General features: G+C 40.5%; 1 protein-coding gene across 1 annotated transcript in view; it reads left to right on the forward strand.

Annotated features, from left to right (window-relative positions):
* Window positions 1–18,869, forward strand: part of LOC128695288 (glutamate receptor U1-like) — a 19,162-nt gene extending 293 nt beyond the window's left edge. The window contains exons 2-14 of the mRNA XM_070095359.1: window positions 9,643–9,739; window positions 10,372–10,514; window positions 10,641–10,757; window positions 11,000–11,223; window positions 11,445–11,573; window positions 12,331–12,483; window positions 12,682–12,772; window positions 13,574–13,874; window positions 14,558–14,775; window positions 15,195–15,375; window positions 16,556–16,655; window positions 17,606–17,735; window positions 18,609–18,869. Of these exons, the coding sequence (XP_069951460.1) occupies window positions 9,643–9,739; window positions 10,372–10,514; window positions 10,641–10,757; window positions 11,000–11,223; window positions 11,445–11,573; window positions 12,331–12,483; window positions 12,682–12,772; window positions 13,574–13,874; window positions 14,558–14,775; window positions 15,195–15,375; window positions 16,556–16,655; window positions 17,606–17,735; window positions 18,609–18,704 (1,980 nt within the window). The 3' untranslated portion in view covers window positions 18,705–18,869. The remainder of the gene's footprint in view (window positions 1–9,642; window positions 9,740–10,371; window positions 10,515–10,640; window positions 10,758–10,999; window positions 11,224–11,444; window positions 11,574–12,330; window positions 12,484–12,681; window positions 12,773–13,573; window positions 13,875–14,557; window positions 14,776–15,194; window positions 15,376–16,555; window positions 16,656–17,605; window positions 17,736–18,608) is intronic.
* The last annotated feature ends 2,651 nt before the right edge of the window (window positions 18,870–21,520 follow it).

Raw genomic sequence — 21,520 nt, forward strand, 5'->3', positions numbered from 1 at the left:
CTTAATAATCCTCTATAACTTTAGTGTTCAGTTGTATTTGGTTCTCGATAGACATTTCTGAATGTGTTACTGATGAAGATCATTGATATTGTTACCAGTGTTATGGATGGGATTTCCTGTGCATATTTTCACAGTAACGTAAAAATAAACGATAGAAAAATAATGTTAACGACAATTATCCGGTATCGTTGTTATATCATATGACCCCAGTATCGTTACATCACATGACCTCATAAGCTGGCCCGAGAGGGAATTTGTATACAATACACAACCCTTTTGGGTTTAGCGCATAATAATTTAATAATTTAATTTAATAATTTAATTTAATAATTTAATAAGTACTTCCACTAAGTGCTGACTTTATTACCCGAATCTAAATATTATTTTTCTTTACACTTTCACTGTAGTTTAATTAACGCTTAGCTTTGATAATATTAGTAATTAATAATTTGCGCCTCTTCAAGGGGGGCTCCTTGGCGTGGTGAAGAGGCTCTTCGTCTGAGGAATTAGACTTGTCGGTCTCCTTCCTCAGACCGAACCTAATTACTCCCCAATCCCCCCTTCCCTCTCCCATCCTCCCCTTTTTCCTTTCCTCCTCCCCACCCTTCCCTTTTGCCCTTCCTTTTTGGCCTTTGGGATTTTTTCCCACAGGCACGCTAGTTCCTAGGTAGGGGAAAGGGTACCGGGGTCCATCCCATTCCGTTGAGGTTCTTGGCGGTGGCGTAGTTTGCCGTGGAATCTGGATTGCCTGGGGATGTCCCGATCCCTCTCCGGTATCCCGGAGGATGGCTTTGGGTGTCTTTCGGGCGACCGGTGTATCTCTGGAAGCCACCTTTCGGATTCCGGGGGTGGTGGCCGAAGGAGGTATGCTTTGTGGCGGATATCCGGCCGCCCTTTTGTCCACCGAGGTAGCTCGGCAGATGTGAGGTTGCTATCCCGGATTGCTGGTTTACTGGCATGATGGGTAGGGTATGGCACGGGTTCCATGCTGCATCTGCGCTACTTGCGGTGCTGAGGTCCTCTTGGGCACGGAGGGAGATTTCTGGCCCTTTCATTCCTTCTAGGAACTATCCCTCCCCTGTCCCCCCTTTTTATTTTTTTTTATTTTTAATTTTTTTTTTCTTAAAAACAAAAAGAAAGAAGTAACCTAACCATGGAGTACCCGATCCATGACCCCGCTACCCCCGGGCCCCTTATTGTTACCGCACCCCGTTCTGACCTCGCCTTGTCTTTTGGCCACTCTTCGGACATTCCTAAGGCCCCTGTACCTCTTGCTGGTGCTGTTTCCTCACCCGCTTCAGGTACCGGGGCTTCCACTGACTCCTTCGATTTGTCTGACCTCCGCTCCCCTTTGACGATGCTTCCGGCTTCTCCCTCTACTGTGCGGCGATTTTCGAATCGCCGGCCCGTCCCACGTCGGACCGACTCAGGTCCCACTTCTAAACGTCAACGACAATCTCCTAATGATGTTAATTCGTTACCTTCCCTTTCTACTCGGAAAAGACCGACACGTCATGCACTCCTTCTCCACACTCAGTTTCAGAACACACAATGGACTAAATTCTTTACATTAAGACCGACTTCTTCTACTGCCTATCTTTCCGACCATAGTATTGGCAAAGTGCTCCTACGCCACGTTGGTAGAGATATTTCCTTTCATGCTCTTAAGAGTGGTACACGCATCATCACAGTCCAGAATTCTACCCAAGCTCATGATCTTTCTCTTTCACATAACGATACTATTCCTATCACTATCGAAAAGCATCATTCCCTCAATTCTTGTAGTGGTACTGTTATTCTGCCCCATACCATAGTCCAACAGAATTTCCAGGTATGTGGCACTGACATTCTCGAACAGCTGGAACTCCAAGATCTCTCCTGCCCGCGGGCGAAGACGATACCCTTGCAATGTGGCTCGTTTAACTTTTGACAGCCGTGAACTCCCATCCTCTGTTTATGTAGCAGGACATCGGTTACAAGTTCGGAAGGTGATCCCTACACCGCAACAGTGTAGGAATTGCTGGCGATTTGGCCACCCAGCAAAATATTGCAGATCTATAGCCGAATGCCCAGTCTTTGGTGCCGATGACCATTCTAATACGCCTTGCAGTCGAACTCCCTCTTGCCTTAATTGTCATGAGGCTCACCCTTCGTACTCTCGCCGTTGCCAAGTCTACTTAAATGAGCGGAAAATTCGTTGCCTCAAAGAGGCAGAAGGTGTCCCTTATGCTATGGCTGTTTCTCATCTCCGCCTCCAAGGGAGACTGCCCCGTGTTTCTTATTCTCGTGGTTTCAAAGCGTCCCCCCACGTCTGGGGTCACATCTTCTGCAGCCTCTGCGGTTGCCAGTCTCATAATCACTCCTGTATCTAATTCTTTTGCTGTCCTGGGCTCAGACGTCCCTACTTCAACTCCTCAGTCTGTCCTCACTTCTTCGTGTCCTCCCTCACAAACCCCGGTATCGACAAGACCTCGTACGACGACACCTCCCAATCGTCCCTCTACTTCTCAGAGGCCCAAAAAATCTCCTTTAACCCCTCCTTCCCTTCATCCACCTCCACATTTTACCTTCCCGGTCTCTGTACCTGAGTCTTCCCCTTTCACTGGCTCTGTTACAAGTGTGGAGGTTCATCCTTCTCCTCGTACTGTGCCTTCCTCCCCTGTCCCCTCCCAAGTTTCTTCCTCTTCTGCCACCTCCCAGGTTTCTGCCTCTTCTGTCCCCTCCCACACTTCTCCAGTTCCCTCCACCCTTTTCCCCCCCCCTACCTTGGTACAGTCCATTACAGCTCCGATCTTTACTCAAACTCCTCCTTCCATCTCCAATGTTGTCTCCCATACGACGTCTCTGAACTCCGAAACACTTGAAGCAATCTCTGAATATATTGCAGAGACCAAACCATCAATGGACACTGATCCACCCTCTGTTCCTTCTTTCCTCTTCTCCATCTGCGCAACTCCTTTCTTCACAATGCACCGTTCCTTCGCTACTTGAACGTTTTCCTTTGCCACCGCATGTACACTTTTCTAACCCCTCTAGTCTCCATAGGTACCCTTACCTGCGGATTTCGGGTATCTTTATCGTTGCCAATCATGGCCTATTTACAGTGGAATATTCGCGGCCTCAGGGGTAATCGGGGTGAGCTTCAGATGTTGCTCTCCCAGTTTTGCCCTGTCGGTGTTTGCTTACAGGAACCAAAATTACACTCTGCCGTTATCTATCCTATCTCAGGCTATAATTTATTGTATTCTTCAGATCCTTTTCCTGATGAGACCTTTAATGAAAGTGCCCTTCTATGCACTGATATTCCGTACCATCAGCTATTTGTTCCTACTTCGCTGCATTACACAGCAGCCCGTATCCACTTGCATAGGTGGTATACACTGTTCTTTGTATCTCTCTCCTTCTTGGGCATTATCTATCCCAGATATTGCCTTTCTTGTTTCGTCATTACCGCCACCACTTACGTTACTTGGCGATTTTAATGCCCATCATTTCCTCTGGGTCTCAGTGATTCCCGTGGCATTCAGTTAGAGGCTTTTCTTGCTACCCACCCCCTCCATGTTTTAAATACAGGTACTCACACCCATTTTAATTCTCGGACTCGTACTCTCTTGCATCGATCTCAGTCTGCTCTTCCTCCGCCACATTAGACTTCATCTGGTCTGTTCTCCCGGATTTACATGACAGCGATCATTTCCCAATCATTCTTACTTCCCCTTCATATTCACCACCTCTTCGTAACCCACGCTGTCAATTTGATCAGGCAAATTTGAACCTTCACTCACAACTAACTGTTTTTAGTGAGGTTCCTTCTTCGTCCTTCATTGATGAGGTTTTACACCTCTTCTCGTCCTCAGTTTTAAACGCAGCTTCTCATTCTATACCCCAGACTTCGGGCAGGCATTCTCAGAAATGCGTGCCTTGGTGGTCTCCTCCTTGTGCTCGTGCAGTATGTTTGAAACGCGCTGCATGGGGCAGGTACCGGTACAATAGAACCACGGCTACTTCTTGATTTTAAAAAGAAGCGTGCGATCGCTCGCCGTGTCATCCGTGACGCTAAACGCTGGCGAGATTGTCTCCACCATCACCTCTGCTTCCTCTGAGTGCAGTCTGGAAAAAAGTACGGAAACCGAGTGGTAAATATTCTCCTGACCCGGCTCCTGTTCTGCGGGTTGCCGGTGTTGATATAGCAAACCCACTAGATGTTGCCAATGAAATTGGCAATCATCTGGTCCGTATTTCTCAGGGGCTCCATCTATGCCCCTCGTTTCTTTCCTCAAAGTCTGCCAGAGAGTTAGCACCCTTGGACTTTTCTTCTCTGAGAACAGTATAATGTGCCTTTTGCACTTCAGGAACTGGAGGCAACACTCTCAGCTTGCCGATCATCGGCAGCTGGGCCCGACGACATTCATATTCGTATGCTACAACATTTACATCAGTCGGCCCTTGCAGTCCTATTACGCCTTTTCACTCTTATTTGGTCACAGGGAGTTCTTCCACAGCTGTGGAAATCTGCCATTGTTCTTCCTTTCCGCAAACCGAGTACTACGGGACATGAAGCCTCCCACTATCATCCCATTGCTCTTACCAGTGCAGTTTGCAAAGTGATGGAACGTCTGGTAAATAGACGTTTAGTGTGGTATTTAGACACGCAAAACTCTCTCCACTCGTCAATATGGCTTTCGTAAGGGCCGTTCTACCATAGACCCCTTATATGCTTGGATACGTATGTTCGTAATGCCTTTGCGAATAACCACTGTTATTGCCATATTTTTTGACCTTGAGAAGGCATATGACACAACTTGGAGGTATAATATTTTGGCCCAAGCCCATTCCTAAGGCCTTCGAGGCAATCTACCATCCTTCCTTTAGAACTTTTTAACTGACAGGCATTTCCGTGTTCGGGTTAATAATGTGCTCTCCCCGGACTTTATCAAAGCTGAAGGTGTCCCCCAGGGATGTGTTCTGAACACAACACTTTCTCCTTGCTGTAAATGATTTGGCCTCTAGTCTTCCATCCAATATTTGGTCATCACTCTGTTGATGACTTCGCTATTGCATGTGCAGGCGCTGACTGTCACCTCATTCCAGTTTTTCTCCAACATGCGGTCGACCGTGTTTCCGATTGGGCCACCACACATGGGTTTAAATTTTCCAGTACCAAAACTCTCCAAATTACTTTCACTAGACGCTCTGTCATCTCCGATCATCCTTTGTATCTCGATGGCTCCCGTATCCCTGAACGTGATAGTCAGGTTTCTAGGCCTCTTCTTTGACCGTAGGTTATCCTGGAAACCTCACATTACCTCTCCGAAGGCAACTTGGCACAGCCGGCTGAACCTTGCTCATTTTTCATGGGGAACTGATCGTCGAACTCTCCTTCGCCTACATTCCACCCTCATTTTATCGAAACTTGATTATGGTGACCAGATCTATTCAGCGGCCTCTCCTGCTACTCTCTCTAGCCTTAACCCCATTCATCACCAAGGATTACGTTTATGCCTTGGTGCTTTTCGCTCTTCCCCTGTTGAGAGCCTCTATGCAGAAGCGAAGGTTCCATTTATAGAATGGTCACCGATATTAGTAGACATTCTTTATTTGTTCGCCGCCCCTGTTTGCTCCGTCCCTTCTCCCTTTGCCTACATTCGCTCTTGTCTTCTCTTCAATTACCACCTATGTTCATGTAGCATCTCACTTTTCCCTACCCCCTTGGGAAGTTCCAGCTGTTCGAGTCTGTTCTTTCTCACTCCCTTGCTCGAAAGCCCAACTTATCTACGGTAGCTTCCCGCTCTTTTTTTCTTGACCACTTCCACTCTCATTCTCGTGCCATTGCGATATACACAGATGGCTCTAAGTCTTCTGACGGCGTAGGATTCGCAGCAGTGTTTCCGAACAGCGTCGTACGAGGGCATTTACTGTCTTCGGCTAGTATCTTTACTGCTGAATTTTATGCCATTCTTGCAGCACTTATCCGTATTGCATCTATGCCTATGTCATCATTTGTGGTTGTCTCAGACTCCCTTAGTGCTTTACAGGCTATACAGAAATTTGATACACCTCACCCCTTAGTCCTCCGTATCCAACTTTGGCTACACCGCATCTCTTCCAAGCATAAAGATAGTCTTTTTTGGGTCCCTGGTCATGTTGACGTACAGGGCAATGAACAGGCAGACACTGCTGCGCGGTCAGGAGTACATGACCTACCAGTTTCATATAGAGGTGTTCCATTTACGGACTATTTTGCTGCAATAGCTACCCACCTTCACACCCGTTGGCAACGTTGGTCTACTCTGCTCGGTAACAAACTTCAATCTATTAAACCGAGTATAGGTTACTGGCCGTCTTCTTGTCACCAGTGTCGAGGTTGGGAGACTACTCTCTCGTCTTCGCATTGGCCATACTCGTCTTACTCATGGTTATCTCATGGAGAGGCGCCCTGCTCCTCTCTGTGAGAATTGTCAGTTTCCATTATCGGTCAGCCACATTGTTGGACTGCCCACTTTATCAACGAGCACGCAGAATATACCTCCAACGTCGTCTTCGCTCAGCTGCTCTCTCTTTACCTTCCCTTCTCGCTGATGGACCCACCTTTCATCCGGACTCTCTCGTTGATTTTTTGACAACTGACTGACTTCACAAACTCTGATACCTTCAGCCCTTTCTACCTCAATCTCTTGCTGCCCTCTACCCCCGAACTATCCCCTGCCCCCGCTGTTTTCTGTGATCTACTGATCATCCCTCCCCTCTTCTACCACCCAATACCCTTGCTTCCTTCCCTACCCTGCAGCGTTGTATAGCCCTTGTGGCTTAGCGCTTCTTTGTTATTATAATAATAATAATAATAATAATAATTTGCGCTTCCAGTAGATTTCCTGTTTTTCTAAATTAATCCACAATTTTTATTTCACTAACTCGGATCTAAGATCAAAAGCGATCAAACATGCCTATTGTATTTGCAGGTTTCTGCCACACAAAAAAGCAGTTACAGTAATTATCCATATTATACCTGCTTTACTAACTGGAGGGGGCTTGACAACACTAACTTTCTAAGTTTCATTTTTGTTTTGTCCCAGAATTTTGATAATTATGAAAATCTAACCAGTTTTGCAGTTAATTTATTATAGGAAGGTAATTTTAATTTTCCAGAGTATTATGATTCATGCAATGAATTACCATTTGTTGTCTTGAGATATAAAACATATCCGGAGAACTAACAAATTAATTAAAAGAGCATCTTGAGGACTATAACAATTTCTATGTAAATACTTTGATAGAAGTGTGTATATACTTAAAGGTGCACAACTCATGACATTAACACTCGGTTTAAAGTACAGATGGGATTAGTAAGGATCAAATTATTCTTGACAAGGGGTGTACAGGTGACCCGTAACCGCAATGACCCTCTAGTTGTAAAGATAAATTTTTAATCGTGATATTTGTTCTATCTCACTAGTGTCTTTTAAATGTTTAGCAGGTATTCGCGTTATTAATTACGGCATCGAGCAATCCACATAATTACATCTGAGGTGGGACAAGGGAAGTGAATATCGTTGTTTGATCTCCACACAGAACTATGGAGCGACGGCCTAAGTTCCGACCCACAACATTGTCAGAGCGAGCATGGATTGTGTGGATGTGGCACTATGGCTTGTCTGCCACACACATCGCCCAGGAGAGTGGCACTAGTATCAACACCGTCTGCAGGTGGATACGACGCTGGAAATATGAGGGTAACATCAATACCCGACCTCGAAGTGGAAGACCTCCCCGCCTTGCGAATAGAAGTGGAAAATACATCATATCAAACGAATCATTGAAGTTTTACCCTTCAGACCATGTTGTCTACTTGCTGCATCACCGACCAACTGCAGAACTGCGATGTTTTCAGAAGAGAAGCAAACATTGTTGGCCAGCATTACATGGCAATGAATTTAATTACTATGACGCTTATCCCGTTTACAGATACATGTAAATCCCCAGGAAAAAAATTCATCTTTGAAGAGTGTGAAAAGTTTTTTTGGAGAGAGCCTATGTACCATAAACAATGACTATTTTTGTTATGAAAGTTTACGGGGAAACGTGCAAATATGTAACTGAAGTGTGCAATACTCTTGTAGAAAAATAAACTACATAGCATTTATTTTAATATTTTAATATTTGTGTCCGTGGTGTCTGCTTGTACTCGAGTTAAGTGCGGGTACGCACGCGCTTGAGAGCTTTGTAGTAAAATGCGTGCGCATCTGTATAATTAAAGTGCTAACACTTGTAAGCGAATCATGTGGCAAATTTCTCACAACGCAACAATCTGAGTTTTGACTCGACGGCTGCTATAATACATTAATAATTTTATGATTTGTTTTGCTTACAATACTCTGTATGAAAGACAAATTCTGTTTACCAAATCATACTTTTGTCATCACGGAAGCTTTAAAAATATGGAGTGTGAATGTCGATAACACTAGTGGGATAGTTTGTACTATGGATTATAGGGGCGAGGGAGAGTTAAGTGTTGATAGTAATAGGTTAGTGTTAATTAGTTTGGTTTATTGAATTTAAAGCCACGAGGGTCACTAAGGCTTCATGTAACCTTCGCACTACTAGTCAAAGTTTCTTTAATCCTTAAAATTATCACCCTTTGGAACACACAACCTTGGCTAGCATGAAAACACTAATTTTTACATAAATTAGACAGTTTAGGAAAATGAGTAGCAAAGTATCACAGGACAAATAATTCACTTTTAAGGAAACTCTAATCTTAGACAAACTTGTATTCCTCGGAAATTTTGTATTTTCTGAAAGTTTTCTTTTAAAGAAACAAGAATTTTGTTCCAGTATATTGGCTGCAGTTATATTTCTGGAGAGAACTAAATTGTTTGCTACAAGAAGCTGGAAAAACTCCCAAACCACACAAGTCATACAGCGTCTGGGAAATGTTAAGGGCATCAACTTATCGTACATTTCATGATTATCTCTTATAACTTCTCGTAATTAAACAAATAATTATTGTGGATGAGTTTGTATAACCTCTTGTTAAACTTAAAACGTAAGAATCTTATCTATTTAATAATTTTTACTTTTGAATGGCGAGGATTGTGAAGACTCCAGTGGCGGGTCATTATTCATTTTGAGCTACGTCAGAAATTACTAATCTTAGCCACCGTACCACTGATATTTGAGCTGAGGACGGTTGTGGTAAAGTTATGGTCGATGCTAAAATTATCAGTGCAGGACAGGGAAAAGTTTAACAACTATTGAAGAGGACAAGGTTGTTGATAAATTTAACCACCTCGTAAATTCCTCCCCCTAAAGTCATACTCTCATGCAATACAAAAAATAATAACTCTGGGAAAGATGGATGAAGCTCTTCCGTGTTCAGAAAATGACAGATGGAAAGTTAAACTATAAGTTATTCAATCAGTGCAAAGAATAAAGTAGTGATATATTTGGCAATGTTGGCATGGGTTTAGGGCTGTTAGTTTTCATTTATAATTTAAAAAACTGCTATTGATTTCCATGCAGTAGAATACTTCTTACGATGAATTTCAACAAGTTGAGCAACTTGAGTGGATTGTTTTGTAAATATGTTACTGTTAGACAACCAGACAGTATTTGAAATTAGTCATAACTATTTCTTTAACACAGTACAGGTTGTGGTTGGCAGAGATGGTGGATATCAGGTCGTTCATAGTGTTCCTGTCCACCGCTGTGCTCATGGCTTCAACAAACTTGCCTCGTTATCGTAAGCAGACTAACACTTGCACAATGGTTTGTCTAAACCGCTGTATCATGACCTTGCAGGAGAGACTTAGAACTAACAGTTTTAGAACAAAGATTCTAACATTGGAGGTGTTAGTGGCCTACTTTGTCCCTGCTAACACTGCTAACCTCATTCACTCGACAATCTGCTTAGTCTTTTGCACACATGTGTATCTTCATTGTTATTCCTGATTTCTTAAGTTTTTGCCAGTTTTATATATAATATATATATATATATATATATATATATATATATATATATATATATATATATATATATATATATATATATATATATATATATATATATATATATATATATATATATATATATATGTGTGTTTGGACTGAAAAAAAAATCTAATTTCTCAGCTTTCTAAATGCTTTCTAACAAAAAATTCTTCACTAGAGTTAGTTAACATAACTTCAATTTATGTTCTGTTTTTATACTAGTTTCACGAGCTAATAAAAAATTCTTAATAATCAATGTAATAATTGCTCAATATTTACCTTTTGCAGTTTTCCGGTAAGTTTTGTTGAAAATATAATGTAATTTGTTTTTATACATTTATATTCAAAACGATAAATTTATCCTAAATTTTTACTTTGAAACAGGAACACTTCATTCCAAAGCAGGTAAAAGAGATACCTTAACAGGAAGCGAGGCAGTGAATGCTGTGCTGACAACAGATACTGCTGCACTCTGCTCACTCATTCTCTTTGTTGACGGCAAAACCTCGTCTCGTGCTGTTTTTAAGGTGAGCTCTTGATATATAATGAATTTTTTTTTAATTTCAGTTTTAGCATATTTAATTTCACATACAAAACCATTAAGCAGAACATTATGGTTTTATTTTGCATTTGGTTTTACCGCTATTTTTTAGATGTTTGGTAACTTGAAGACCTCGGAGGATATAGTTGTGTTCGAGGTGGCAGGGACTGGCCAAGACTTCAATGTAACACGAGTGAAACTCTGCGAGGTGGTCGACCAGGCTCGGTGGGTATGTCACTTTTCCATTACTTCTGAGATGAGTACTTCTCTTTCTCGTCAGTCTTGAGAAAGAGTATCTCGCTCATATTACTATTAAGGAGAGTAAGTTGCTCACTTTACTGCAAATATAGGGTATGTCATGCTCACATTACCGCTTAGGTAAGATTCACTCGCATTAGCACTGAGGTGGGTAACTCTCAGTTCTACTAAGGTGGGTAGGTCAAATAACCTCTGTCATGTTAACATCCACAGCTACGGCAGATGTCGTGGTGTATGAAGATTTTGGTAGTGAGTGATGACATAGATTTCCTCTCTGCCTTCGCTGAGTGCTCCCTCGAAGGTCGTCTTCTGGTGTGGTCGAATAGGCTCCTCGCTGTCACCCGCCTCTCCCTCCAGCAGCTACAGCAACTACACGAGATTTTCTCGCAGACAAATTCCATACTGCTTCTCGTGAACGACATCGCCGGATATTTACAGTAACTGTTTTCCAGAAAACATTTAGTTTACATTTTTGACTGATGCATTTTTTCCAGTTTCTTCATACCATATTGAAAACCAAAAATATCAAAATACTCTTTAAATATAGTGCCAATTTATCCAGGATAAGCTGACAATGTTTGACAAGTTACTAGATCCGTATATAAGGATTACATAAAGCATAGCTATATAGTTATATTGTATATTTTCCTTGCTACAGGTGCAATATGTATATACACCTTCCATATACACCCAGAGATACCAAGGCATTACAGATTGCCTACTGGACGCCCAAACGAGGCCTCGTACTTACAACCCACCTTCCTCTCTTCCCTGACAAGTTCTTCAAGTGAGTGTCGAAAGATGTTGTATGTTTCTCTTAATAAGATCAACATTTGAAAGGTTGAAAGATTGTCTTCATACCTCATTTTAACAAAAGTAATTTTGCGGTAAAATGTCTTGCAAACTTATACTCAATACCTAAATTTTCGTTTTTTTTTATTCCCACAATCGCCGCGTAGAGGCACAAACTGAAAAAAATATTTTTATGTAGATGAATGGTTCAGAGAACCGACATGTTGATAAATTAGACATGTGCAACTCTTGGGTATCTTTATTGAGGAAACGTTTCGCCACAGTGGCTTCATCAGTCCATACAAAGGAGAATCTTGAACAGGAGGAGAATGAGGAAATCAGTCCCTCAACCTTGAGTCGATGTGGTCAGTCCATCAATCTTAAATAGATTGATGGACTGACCACATCGACTCAAGGTTGAGGGACTGATTACATCATTCTCCTCCTGTTCAAGATTCTCCTTTGTATGGACTGATGAAGCCACTGTGTGGCGAAACGTTTCCTCAATAAAGATACCCAAGAGTTGCACATGTCTAATTTATCAAATATTTTTATAAAGCAAATTTTGTTTGGCTTATTTACACATCTCAAAATGACAGTGCCCAAGACCAATATGTAATACAACATTGAATTCAGAAACTTTTATTGGTTGAGCTAATATCTTCTGTAGTGGAGTGATTTGGTTGCGCTAGCACCTCTGGTAGTGATAGTTTCAGCAGTGTCCCGCAGTATTTCCTCCTTTTACGTTGCAGGTTCCTTCAGAAGACATCACTAGTGGTGGCGGCAGAGCAGTATGAGCCTCATGTTAATTTACTCGGCCACGAGACACTTCAGGGTACAGAAGTAACATTCTCAGGACCTCTGATTAACCTCCTCGAAATATTTTCCCACAGCATAAATTTCTCGTTAGCAAAGTTTTTAAATTTATATTGTGTATCATATACCTTATTTGTGTGTAATATCTATTTCTATTAAAGGTAAATGCTTCCTATAAGATATTAACTTGTTTTATCAAATGTGACCCAGAAAATGAAGCATTAAGATGTTGGCTTAAATATACAAAGGGAATTTGTGTTATAAAAAAATTTAATGTTTCTATTTAGGTACAAGATAATGCGTCCTCCTGACGGAGGTTGGGGAGCTAAGATGCAAGACGGGACTTGGAATGGCATGGTGGGAATGGTCGCCAGGAAGGTATGTAATTGTTGGAATTAGGCTGATTTTTTCTGATCCAGCGTAGTACGTAGAGATGCTTAGAGATGGGCATCAAGATCACCAAGTTGTAATTTGTAACTCTTCTTAGGGCAAGTTGATATTGATAAAATATATCTCGGACACCATTAGTTAACTTTATTCCTTTATTGCTTAGCAATATCATACTTTATTAAAGTTCCGCCTGTCTATAATTTCTTAGAGCAGCACCTGATTAGATTACGTAAATCGGGGCCTGATTACAAATAATCCTGCCTTCTAGACCTCTCAATTATATATAATTACATTTCCTTTACGGGGAAGCACAGATCCGAAGGAGTAATAAAGCGGCTTGGGAACAGTAGGTAAACAACTTTAGTCTAAGGAAGAAGAGCTAAAACTCCAGCTCCTTGCACCAAGAGCCCCTCAAAGCGCCCACTGAAGGGCCTTCTTAACTACTGAAGACAATTTAAAAAATTATTTATGCTGCTTTGTTACAAAAAGATGGCAAATTATTTTTCGAAGAAATTAAAGTTGCATCCAAAGCTAAAGTAAATAATTGCTTTACTTTTGTTAAAAACTAGTTTTATTTCTTAACGGAGATAAATTGTGTAAAATACCGACACGATGGAAAAAAAAAATGTACCCTTTATGGACTACGTTTCGGCCACAGTGGGTTTTATTACGTAAAAACAGATCCGATCTGTTTGACTTGATTAAGACCCAAACGTAGTCAATAATGGATCGCATTATACTGCATTTGTCAATTTTTCCCATTGTCTTAAATGAAACCCACCTTCACAGGAGGTTGATTTTGGTCTTGGCCCGTTTGGTGTTACCGCTGTTCGTTACGAAGTGGTGGACTACACAAGGCCAGTAGTGATTGATTACGGCAGGATCATGGCCAGGCGGGGACGGTCTGAGGTGGATCCCTGGGGCTTTGTGTTGCCCCTGGCACCCCTAGTGTGGGCTGCCACCCTGACGGCGTTGCTGCTGCTACTCAGCATACTGTTCCTTCTCTCAAAATGTTGCTCTTACCTGCATATCAGACAGGATAATAAGACCTACGGTGTTTTAGACTACTTACGAGTGTTACTGCAGCAAGGTATACCTCTCTAGGTCAATGTAATCATTAAAACCAAGACACATATAGTGCAAAAATATAATAATTTTAATATAATTGGAAATTGTGATACTTTTTTTTCTCACAAGGCCATTTTCTTTTCTGAAAGTCTTTATCTGTATGTCCGGGTTATGTGTATTGTTTGTATAGCTATCGCAAATATTCTTGTCTTGATATCCAAGCGGTTGGAGAGATTATAGGATCAATGTTTCTATGTTGACATCCACGCCGCATATTCAAGATTAGGTCACACAAACAATCGGTTCTTTGAAGCGAGGAAGAGTAAATAGTGTACTCGGTTCACTGTTCTATGTACAGAAGTAGAGATTTTTGTGACTACAGAGGTAAACTCCTGGTAAACACTTTTAGAATATAAAGATATTCTCCCCCGTCATGTTAAGACAGCTAAACTGTTTTAAAATATTTAAGTAAACCGGAGAAGATAAATTTCCTAGTTAGCTCGTATTATATTAAATGGAACGAACTAAATTACTAGGGGTCATACAGCGCCCTTTGGAAAGAGAAGCAATCAAGAGGGATCCTTGGAAATATTAATTCTTAAGTATAATTTACAGGCCCATGCACTGTGGACAATTTGCTCTTTCTTAGATCTTATCCACGATTTTTTTAAACAAATTAGTCACTAGTCGTTCACTATCTTGCAGATATCTTAGTTGAGAAGGGCAGCTGGTGGCAACGTATGTTACTGATAACCTGGATGATGGTGACGCTGGTGTTAACACGGTGCTACTCTGGTAACCTTATGTCTCTCTTGTCTGTGAGATACAGCCTTCAGCCCTATCAGTCTCTCCAGGATGCTGTGAATGATCCCTCAGTGGCTTTGATCTGGGAGACAAACACAGCATACGTTCAGGCGTTGAAAGCAAGTTATTGCTTTGCTGTTATCCACTAATTAGCTCTAGTTTTCTTAAATACAATGGAAAAAAACTGAAGACATAAATGAATTATCTAGCTACATCTCGTAAGATTAGAAAACGAAATACTGATCCGTGAGAGGTATACCCAATCTCTGAAGATCCCAGCCCTAATTTACCTTTAAAACTTATAACCCTCATGAATGGTCAGGATTATGAAGATGTTCAAGTAATCTCCAAGTGGCCCAGGAGCTGTAGCTCCGAGCAGGAATTCAATCTAGTTTAAAACATTAAAATCTTAGACGAATGAGTGGTAATGTGAAGATATCCTCAGGAGTGCTTAGGGGCTGGGCATAAAGGAGTAGGGATACCTTTCCCGGATCGCGCATGCAACTTAAAAACGCTTGGTTTATAAATACATTTAAAGAGTGCGACATCCGGCATCTATAAAGCAGTGGCGGACTTGGACAAGAAAGGGCGAAATGTGTATATGAAATATTCCTTGATCCCTGAGAGTATTGACACACTGGTGAGGCGAGGCGATCATGTCCTCATAATGGAGGAGCTCACTGAGGAAGTTTTAATCGCACAAGACTTCTCAAATACAGGTTCTTTTTAACTTGCTGTTCATACAGTAGTGTGCAAATTAATTGGGACAGGAGTAAATTTTTTGATTATCTAGTAATATGTCTCAGTCTCCGGCTTAATATTGTTTGTTCAAAGAGTAAGCTAAGCATTCTAAATTGACCTGGAAACTCCTGACTTCAACCCAACTGAGAATATAAGGGTAATAACCGAAAGCAGGATCGCGAAATAGGACTATTCAACTATGGAAAACTAACTGCTGCTATTAGAACCTGGTACCACGAACAAGAACTTGCCAAACTCTGAAATTAGCATATAGCAATGCTTATAAAAGCAAAAGGGAGTCATATTTTTTATATTAAATCAATTGTCATTGCCGTATACTTTTCAAATAAGCATTAATTTTCCAAATGTAATTCATCACTGTCCCAATTAACATGCAAACTACTGTAAGTGTATTGCTTTTCACATTAGATGATAATTTTATAAAATACTTTTAAGATGAAAGAGAAAAAATACGTAGTTACAAATTTCTAGGTGAGAAATGTGCATTTTTCTTAACATGGATGCTGTCGCTAATTTTCTGTTCTATTTTGGAAGTAACCCATAACCAGTTAGCCAGAGTTCAGGTTAGGTAACTTATTACAAACCAGTGATGACACTCGTAGGTCATAAGTCTTCTCGGCATCCATATAAATAGGGTCTTCTCTGACTATTGTAGTATATACTGATGAGGACCTCAGTTGGACGTACACAGACCACTTCTTTTCTTATTTTCCTATTAATGGGTTACTACCTCTCATTGCCTACTACTCGTTACATATTTTTTCTGTAAAACACACACGGGGCCAAGAGCTGTGATTAGACCCCTGCAACCACAAATAGATAAGTACACACACACACACACACACACACACACACACACACACACACACACACACACACACACACACACACACACACACACACACACACAGTCAAATTGACACCCATGCAGAGTCACACACTAACTCACACACAGATAATAAAAATAGTGTAATTGATTAAATATTCTGAAGACCTGTACATTAAAAATAATTTGTTTACTTCTCTAAGTTTGAAAGCTTTTTTATAATTTAGAAAAATAACAATGCATCGGTGGTTGATGATATAGCGATGAATATTCTGAAGGCATATATTAATTTAAGATTTCTGGATTAACAGGACGCTGCGATTTTTACTTGTCTAAAGAGAGGGACTTTCCTCTGATGTTTGCCTTGGTAGGACTCAAGAACAGTCCTCTGGTGCTGGTGTTAAGCAACAGGTAATTATATTTTCTCAGTTCAGTTGCATAAGATTTCATTGGTGTTTCATAGTTTGATTTTTTGGTCATGGATAAATCTTATTGTAGATCAATGGTTCAGAGAACAGACACGTTGATAAATTAGACACGTGTGCAACTCTTGGGTATCTTTGAGGAAACGTTTCGCCATGAAACGTTTCCTCAATAAAGATACCCAAGAGCTGCACGTGTCTAATTTATCGATAAATCTTATTGTTGAAATATATTTTTTTCATTAGATATTTACATATAAATATTTGTATTCACTTTAAATATGTATTTAGTTGTAAGTGGAAAGTACCAGCCTTCGTACTTAGTACAGTTCTGGTTACAGTAGGTACATAATTCTAAATCAATATCAAATTGCTAACAGTTAGCTGTTTAAATGTAATTTATAGATAATTTTGTATAAAGAACGATATTACTAATAAAGATTTCTCTATTTCTCTTAAGAGTATTTTACTTATCACTGAACATGGCTTCCTGATAGCTATTTTTGCTGTGATTGGTTGCTTCCTCGTATTATTTTCACCATATTCCTGCTCCTGATCTCTGATTTGTTACCCATTGCAATATATATTACTATTAGACAGTGTTAGCAAAATTTCTCCTGACGCAAATCATATGTAGCGTCCCCTTTATTAAAACAATTTGCAAAAATAGACCATCCGGTGACATACGATCTTACCTTGTAAGTGTTACATGCTAAGAAATGGCAGGCTTTCTACCCAAATAGTATGGAGAGTCGAAAGATTTAGGACCCGTGTTGGTCTCTTGTCCTGACGTAATTAACCTTCTCCCATATGAAAATCACTGTCACTACACAACAGTTTAAGATATTCTCCTTATCACTCTTAATGTTATTACTATTACTGCGGTTATCTTTTAGATTAGTTGTTTGGCTACGAACTGTAATGTGATTTGTGTGGCAGGATGAAGTCCGTGACGGAGTCTGGACTGTACGACCACTGGATGAAAACCACTGTTCCTAATTCGACTTCCTGTGCCCACACCTCTTCCAAGACTACTGTCAACACTTCACTTTCTCTTACTAATCTTTGGGTAATATAACATAAAGTAGTAAAAGAATTCTGTGAAAAAAAATCTTTTTAATCAGTTTAATATTAGCTATAATACTCTTAAACAAAAAAGTTTAACTGAAACTAGTGGGGGCATTGTTTTATTTTCAAGGAATCAGACCTACCCTTCGCAAACTTCAGTTGGATCAACTCTGATTTCCTTCGTATTACACAGTATATGACCTTCATGAACTTAGCGCTAATTCACGAATATAAATATTTAGCTACGTAAATATTAAGCCCACATGGTAACTGCCTTTAGTGTATTCGGTACGTACAAGCAAAAATTCAGCATGATACATTTGATCTTAAACTGCCTGCGGGAAAGATGCGCTACTTTCAGATAAATAATAATGCTAATTGTTAAAAGGGTGGACTGGTAAGCCAGTGGAAGGCCTCGGTCAGATGAATAAAACCTTCACCCAGAACATTTAGTTAATTAAATCAATGACTATACACATGAATGTTACCGTCAATCAAGAAAACTTTAATCTTTATTTTGGGTTAACAGTGAATAAGTAATTCTGAGAATTATATCGAAGTGTGCAAGGACTGTACTTCTCGATGCACACGTATCCAGATATGCTCTTCAGATATACAAAGAGTCTGAACACTGTATCGTGATAGAATAAAGAGTAGATAACTACCAACATTTTATTAAATCACTAATTTCCGTGACCATATAAGAAAAAATATAATGAGTATTTTTTTTTCTATTACTGCTTTTATTACTAATACCCATAATAATAATAATATTATTATTATTATTATTATTATTATTATTATTATTATTATACTACATAGAGAAAATTTAAATAGCTGTACTTTTTACGTCTGTGACTTCTTTTCCTTACAGGGAATGTTCGTGGTCCTGGTCGGTGGCTACGGTCTCGCTCTCCTCGTCTTTATTCTGGAGGCAATTAATGAGAGGATCAAAATGACACGGCGTTAAATTCACACAACTATTAAGGTGCAGATGCAACAATTTCCTAAATTTATAATTAGTGTAATAACACTTATTGTATTGACCATCTTCACATTATACTTATCTTCACTTAAGTATAAGAGACAACATCAGTGTGTCAGAATTCCCAACAAAATTTTCTGTCAGCCTATTTAAATATATTAGTTTACGGAAATTAAAAATATTTTCGATAAAAACTTTAGCAAAACATTTGGTGTTGTTACTGAAACACATCGTCCATTAAGTCTCCAGAAAGTATATAAAAAAACAGTAAAAAAAAATAATCCCAAACGCCATTTAATACCGATTAATTTTATGTATACTGAACGTACACACACACATACACATACATATCCACTTGACACACACCACTGTCGGCATCCTCTGGCAACCAACATATACATGCTTAATTGTTAAATGTCTGTTTCATTATAGATAGCTTTCTTTATTCCTAATACAATAAATCAATTGGTCATGTATTTACGCAAGCGCTTCGTACAATACCAGCCCTATAAAACGTGGATACGAGGCTTCATATGGCTCATTGCTCACCCAGTCTTCGTGGTACGTATACCTGTCTCTGGTACCAGCAGCTTCCTCCATTAAGTCGTACACTAATAGGGGGCCTTTAATCTGATATTCAGAAGTCTCTTCTGTTATATTTGGTTCTCTTAACTTTAGTGGAGGGTTTTTCCCGACAGTGTTTGGCATATCAATAATTTGACCATGAATTAAATGTTTATATAATGCAAATTCATTTTCATTCTTAAGTCAGTTATGAACTGCTGAGGTACCTACTTACCTTACAACAAATGTTCATTATAGATTATAAAAATCCAATGTTTCCGTGTAAGTTTAATTTTTTCATGTGTATACTTATCGACTGATACTGTTGAATTTTTTTACTGCACAAGATCATTCTCCTTATAATAAGATGAGTTTTTTTTTTTTTTGAATACTTATTACGGCCCCCATCTTGAACATTTAAAAAAGTCATCTCTGTTTCTATGCTGAAGCAATTTAAATGTTTTCTTATGATAGCGTGTGGTTTATAATTTACTCATTTTGAATTTAATGTAAAGTATGTATTCATTATCATTACCGAATGAGTTATTCAATGCTATTCTCTAAAGTATTTTCACTATATTCCCTCCCTCTCTCCTTCCTGTTAACGTGACTTTGTAAATGGCCAAGTCGGACCGAAACGTCGTCGTAAGCTCCTTTCTTCTATGTGCGGGTTATTTGTGTATTTTCACTATACCTTATTAACCTGGGATTGATAGTGATTAAAATTTGTTACTGCTAGACATCACTGCACTTGTTACAATATATTTAGTCGAATTGTTTCTTGATAATCTCACTGTAACGTGAAAATTATAGAAAGGAAAAGAAGGTACCATTTCATTTATATTACGTGACTTCTCCACCTGCAGTCAGTTGGAATTTTCTGTGAATATTCACCTCTGTAACCAGGTAACATACTCACCGGTAATTACCGGTGAGTATGTTACCTGGTTCAGAATATTTTTGCTCGTCGCACTTTTATTTTCAGTGGGTTATATTTCTCTCGATCGACAATCGGAGTTGCGTTTTCTCCCTAGTTTTCACCTCTTCAAGGGGGGCTCCTTGGCGTGGTGAAGAGGCTCTTGGTCTGAGGAATTAGACCTATCGGTCTTCTTCCTCAGACCGAACCTAATTACCCCCCAATCTCCCCTCCCCTATCCCATCCTCCCCATCCTCCCCTTTTTCCTTTCCTCCTCCTCCTCCCCACTCCTCCCTTTTGCCCTTCCTCTTTTTGTCCTTTGGGATTGCTCCCACAGGCGCGCTAGTTCCTAGGTAGGGGAAAGGACACCGGGGTCCATCCCATTCCGTTGAGGTTTCTTGGCGGTGGCGTAGTTTGCCGTGGAATCTGGATTGCCTAGGGATGTCCCGATCCCTCTCCGGTATCCCGGAGTAGCTTTTGGTGTCTTTTGGGCGACGGGTGTATCTCTGGAAGCCACCTTTCGGATTCCGGGGGTGGTGGCTGAAGGAGGTATGCTTTGTGGCGGATATCCGGCCGCCCTCTCTTTTGTCCACCGAGGTAGCTCGGCAGATGTGAGGTTGCTATCCCAGATTGCTGGTTTACTGGCATGAAGGGTAGGGTATGGCACGGGTTCCATGCTGCATCTGCGCTACTAGCGGTGTCGAGTCCTCTTGGGCGCGGAGGGAGATTTCTGGCCCTTTCATTCCTCCTAGGAACTATCCCTCCCCGGTCCCCCCTTTTTTTTTCTTTTTTTTATTTTTATTTTCTTTTCTTTCTTTTTTTTTCTTAAAAACAAAAAGAAAGAAGTAACCTAACCATGGCAGCCCTAGTCCATGAACCTGGTACCCCCGGGCCCCTTCTTGATACCGCACCCCGTTCTGACCCCGCCTCGTCTTTGGACCACTCTTCAGACATTCCTCATGCCTCTGTACCTATTGCCGGTGCTGTTTCCTCACCCGCTTCAGGTACTGAGGCCTCGACTGACTCCTTCGATTTATCAGACCTTCGCTCTCCTCTGACTATGCTTCCGGCCTCTCCCTCTACGGTTCGGCAATTTTCAAATCGCCGACCCGTTCCACGTCGGACCAACTCTGGTCCCACGCCTAAACGTCAACGACAATTACCTGCTGATGATACTTCTCCACCTTCACCTTCTCGTTCTTCTCAGAAACGATCGACACGTCCTTCACTACCTTTCCACGCTCAGTTTCAGACTGAACAGTGGACTAAATTCTTCACTTTACGACCAACTTCCTCTACTGCCTATCTTTCTGACCATAGT

Source organism: Cherax quadricarinatus, chromosome 50 (assembly GCF_038502225.1).
Source record: "Cherax quadricarinatus isolate ZL_2023a chromosome 50, ASM3850222v1, whole genome shotgun sequence".
NCBI classification, from domain to species: domain Eukaryota; kingdom Metazoa; phylum Arthropoda; class Malacostraca; order Decapoda; family Parastacidae; genus Cherax; species Cherax quadricarinatus.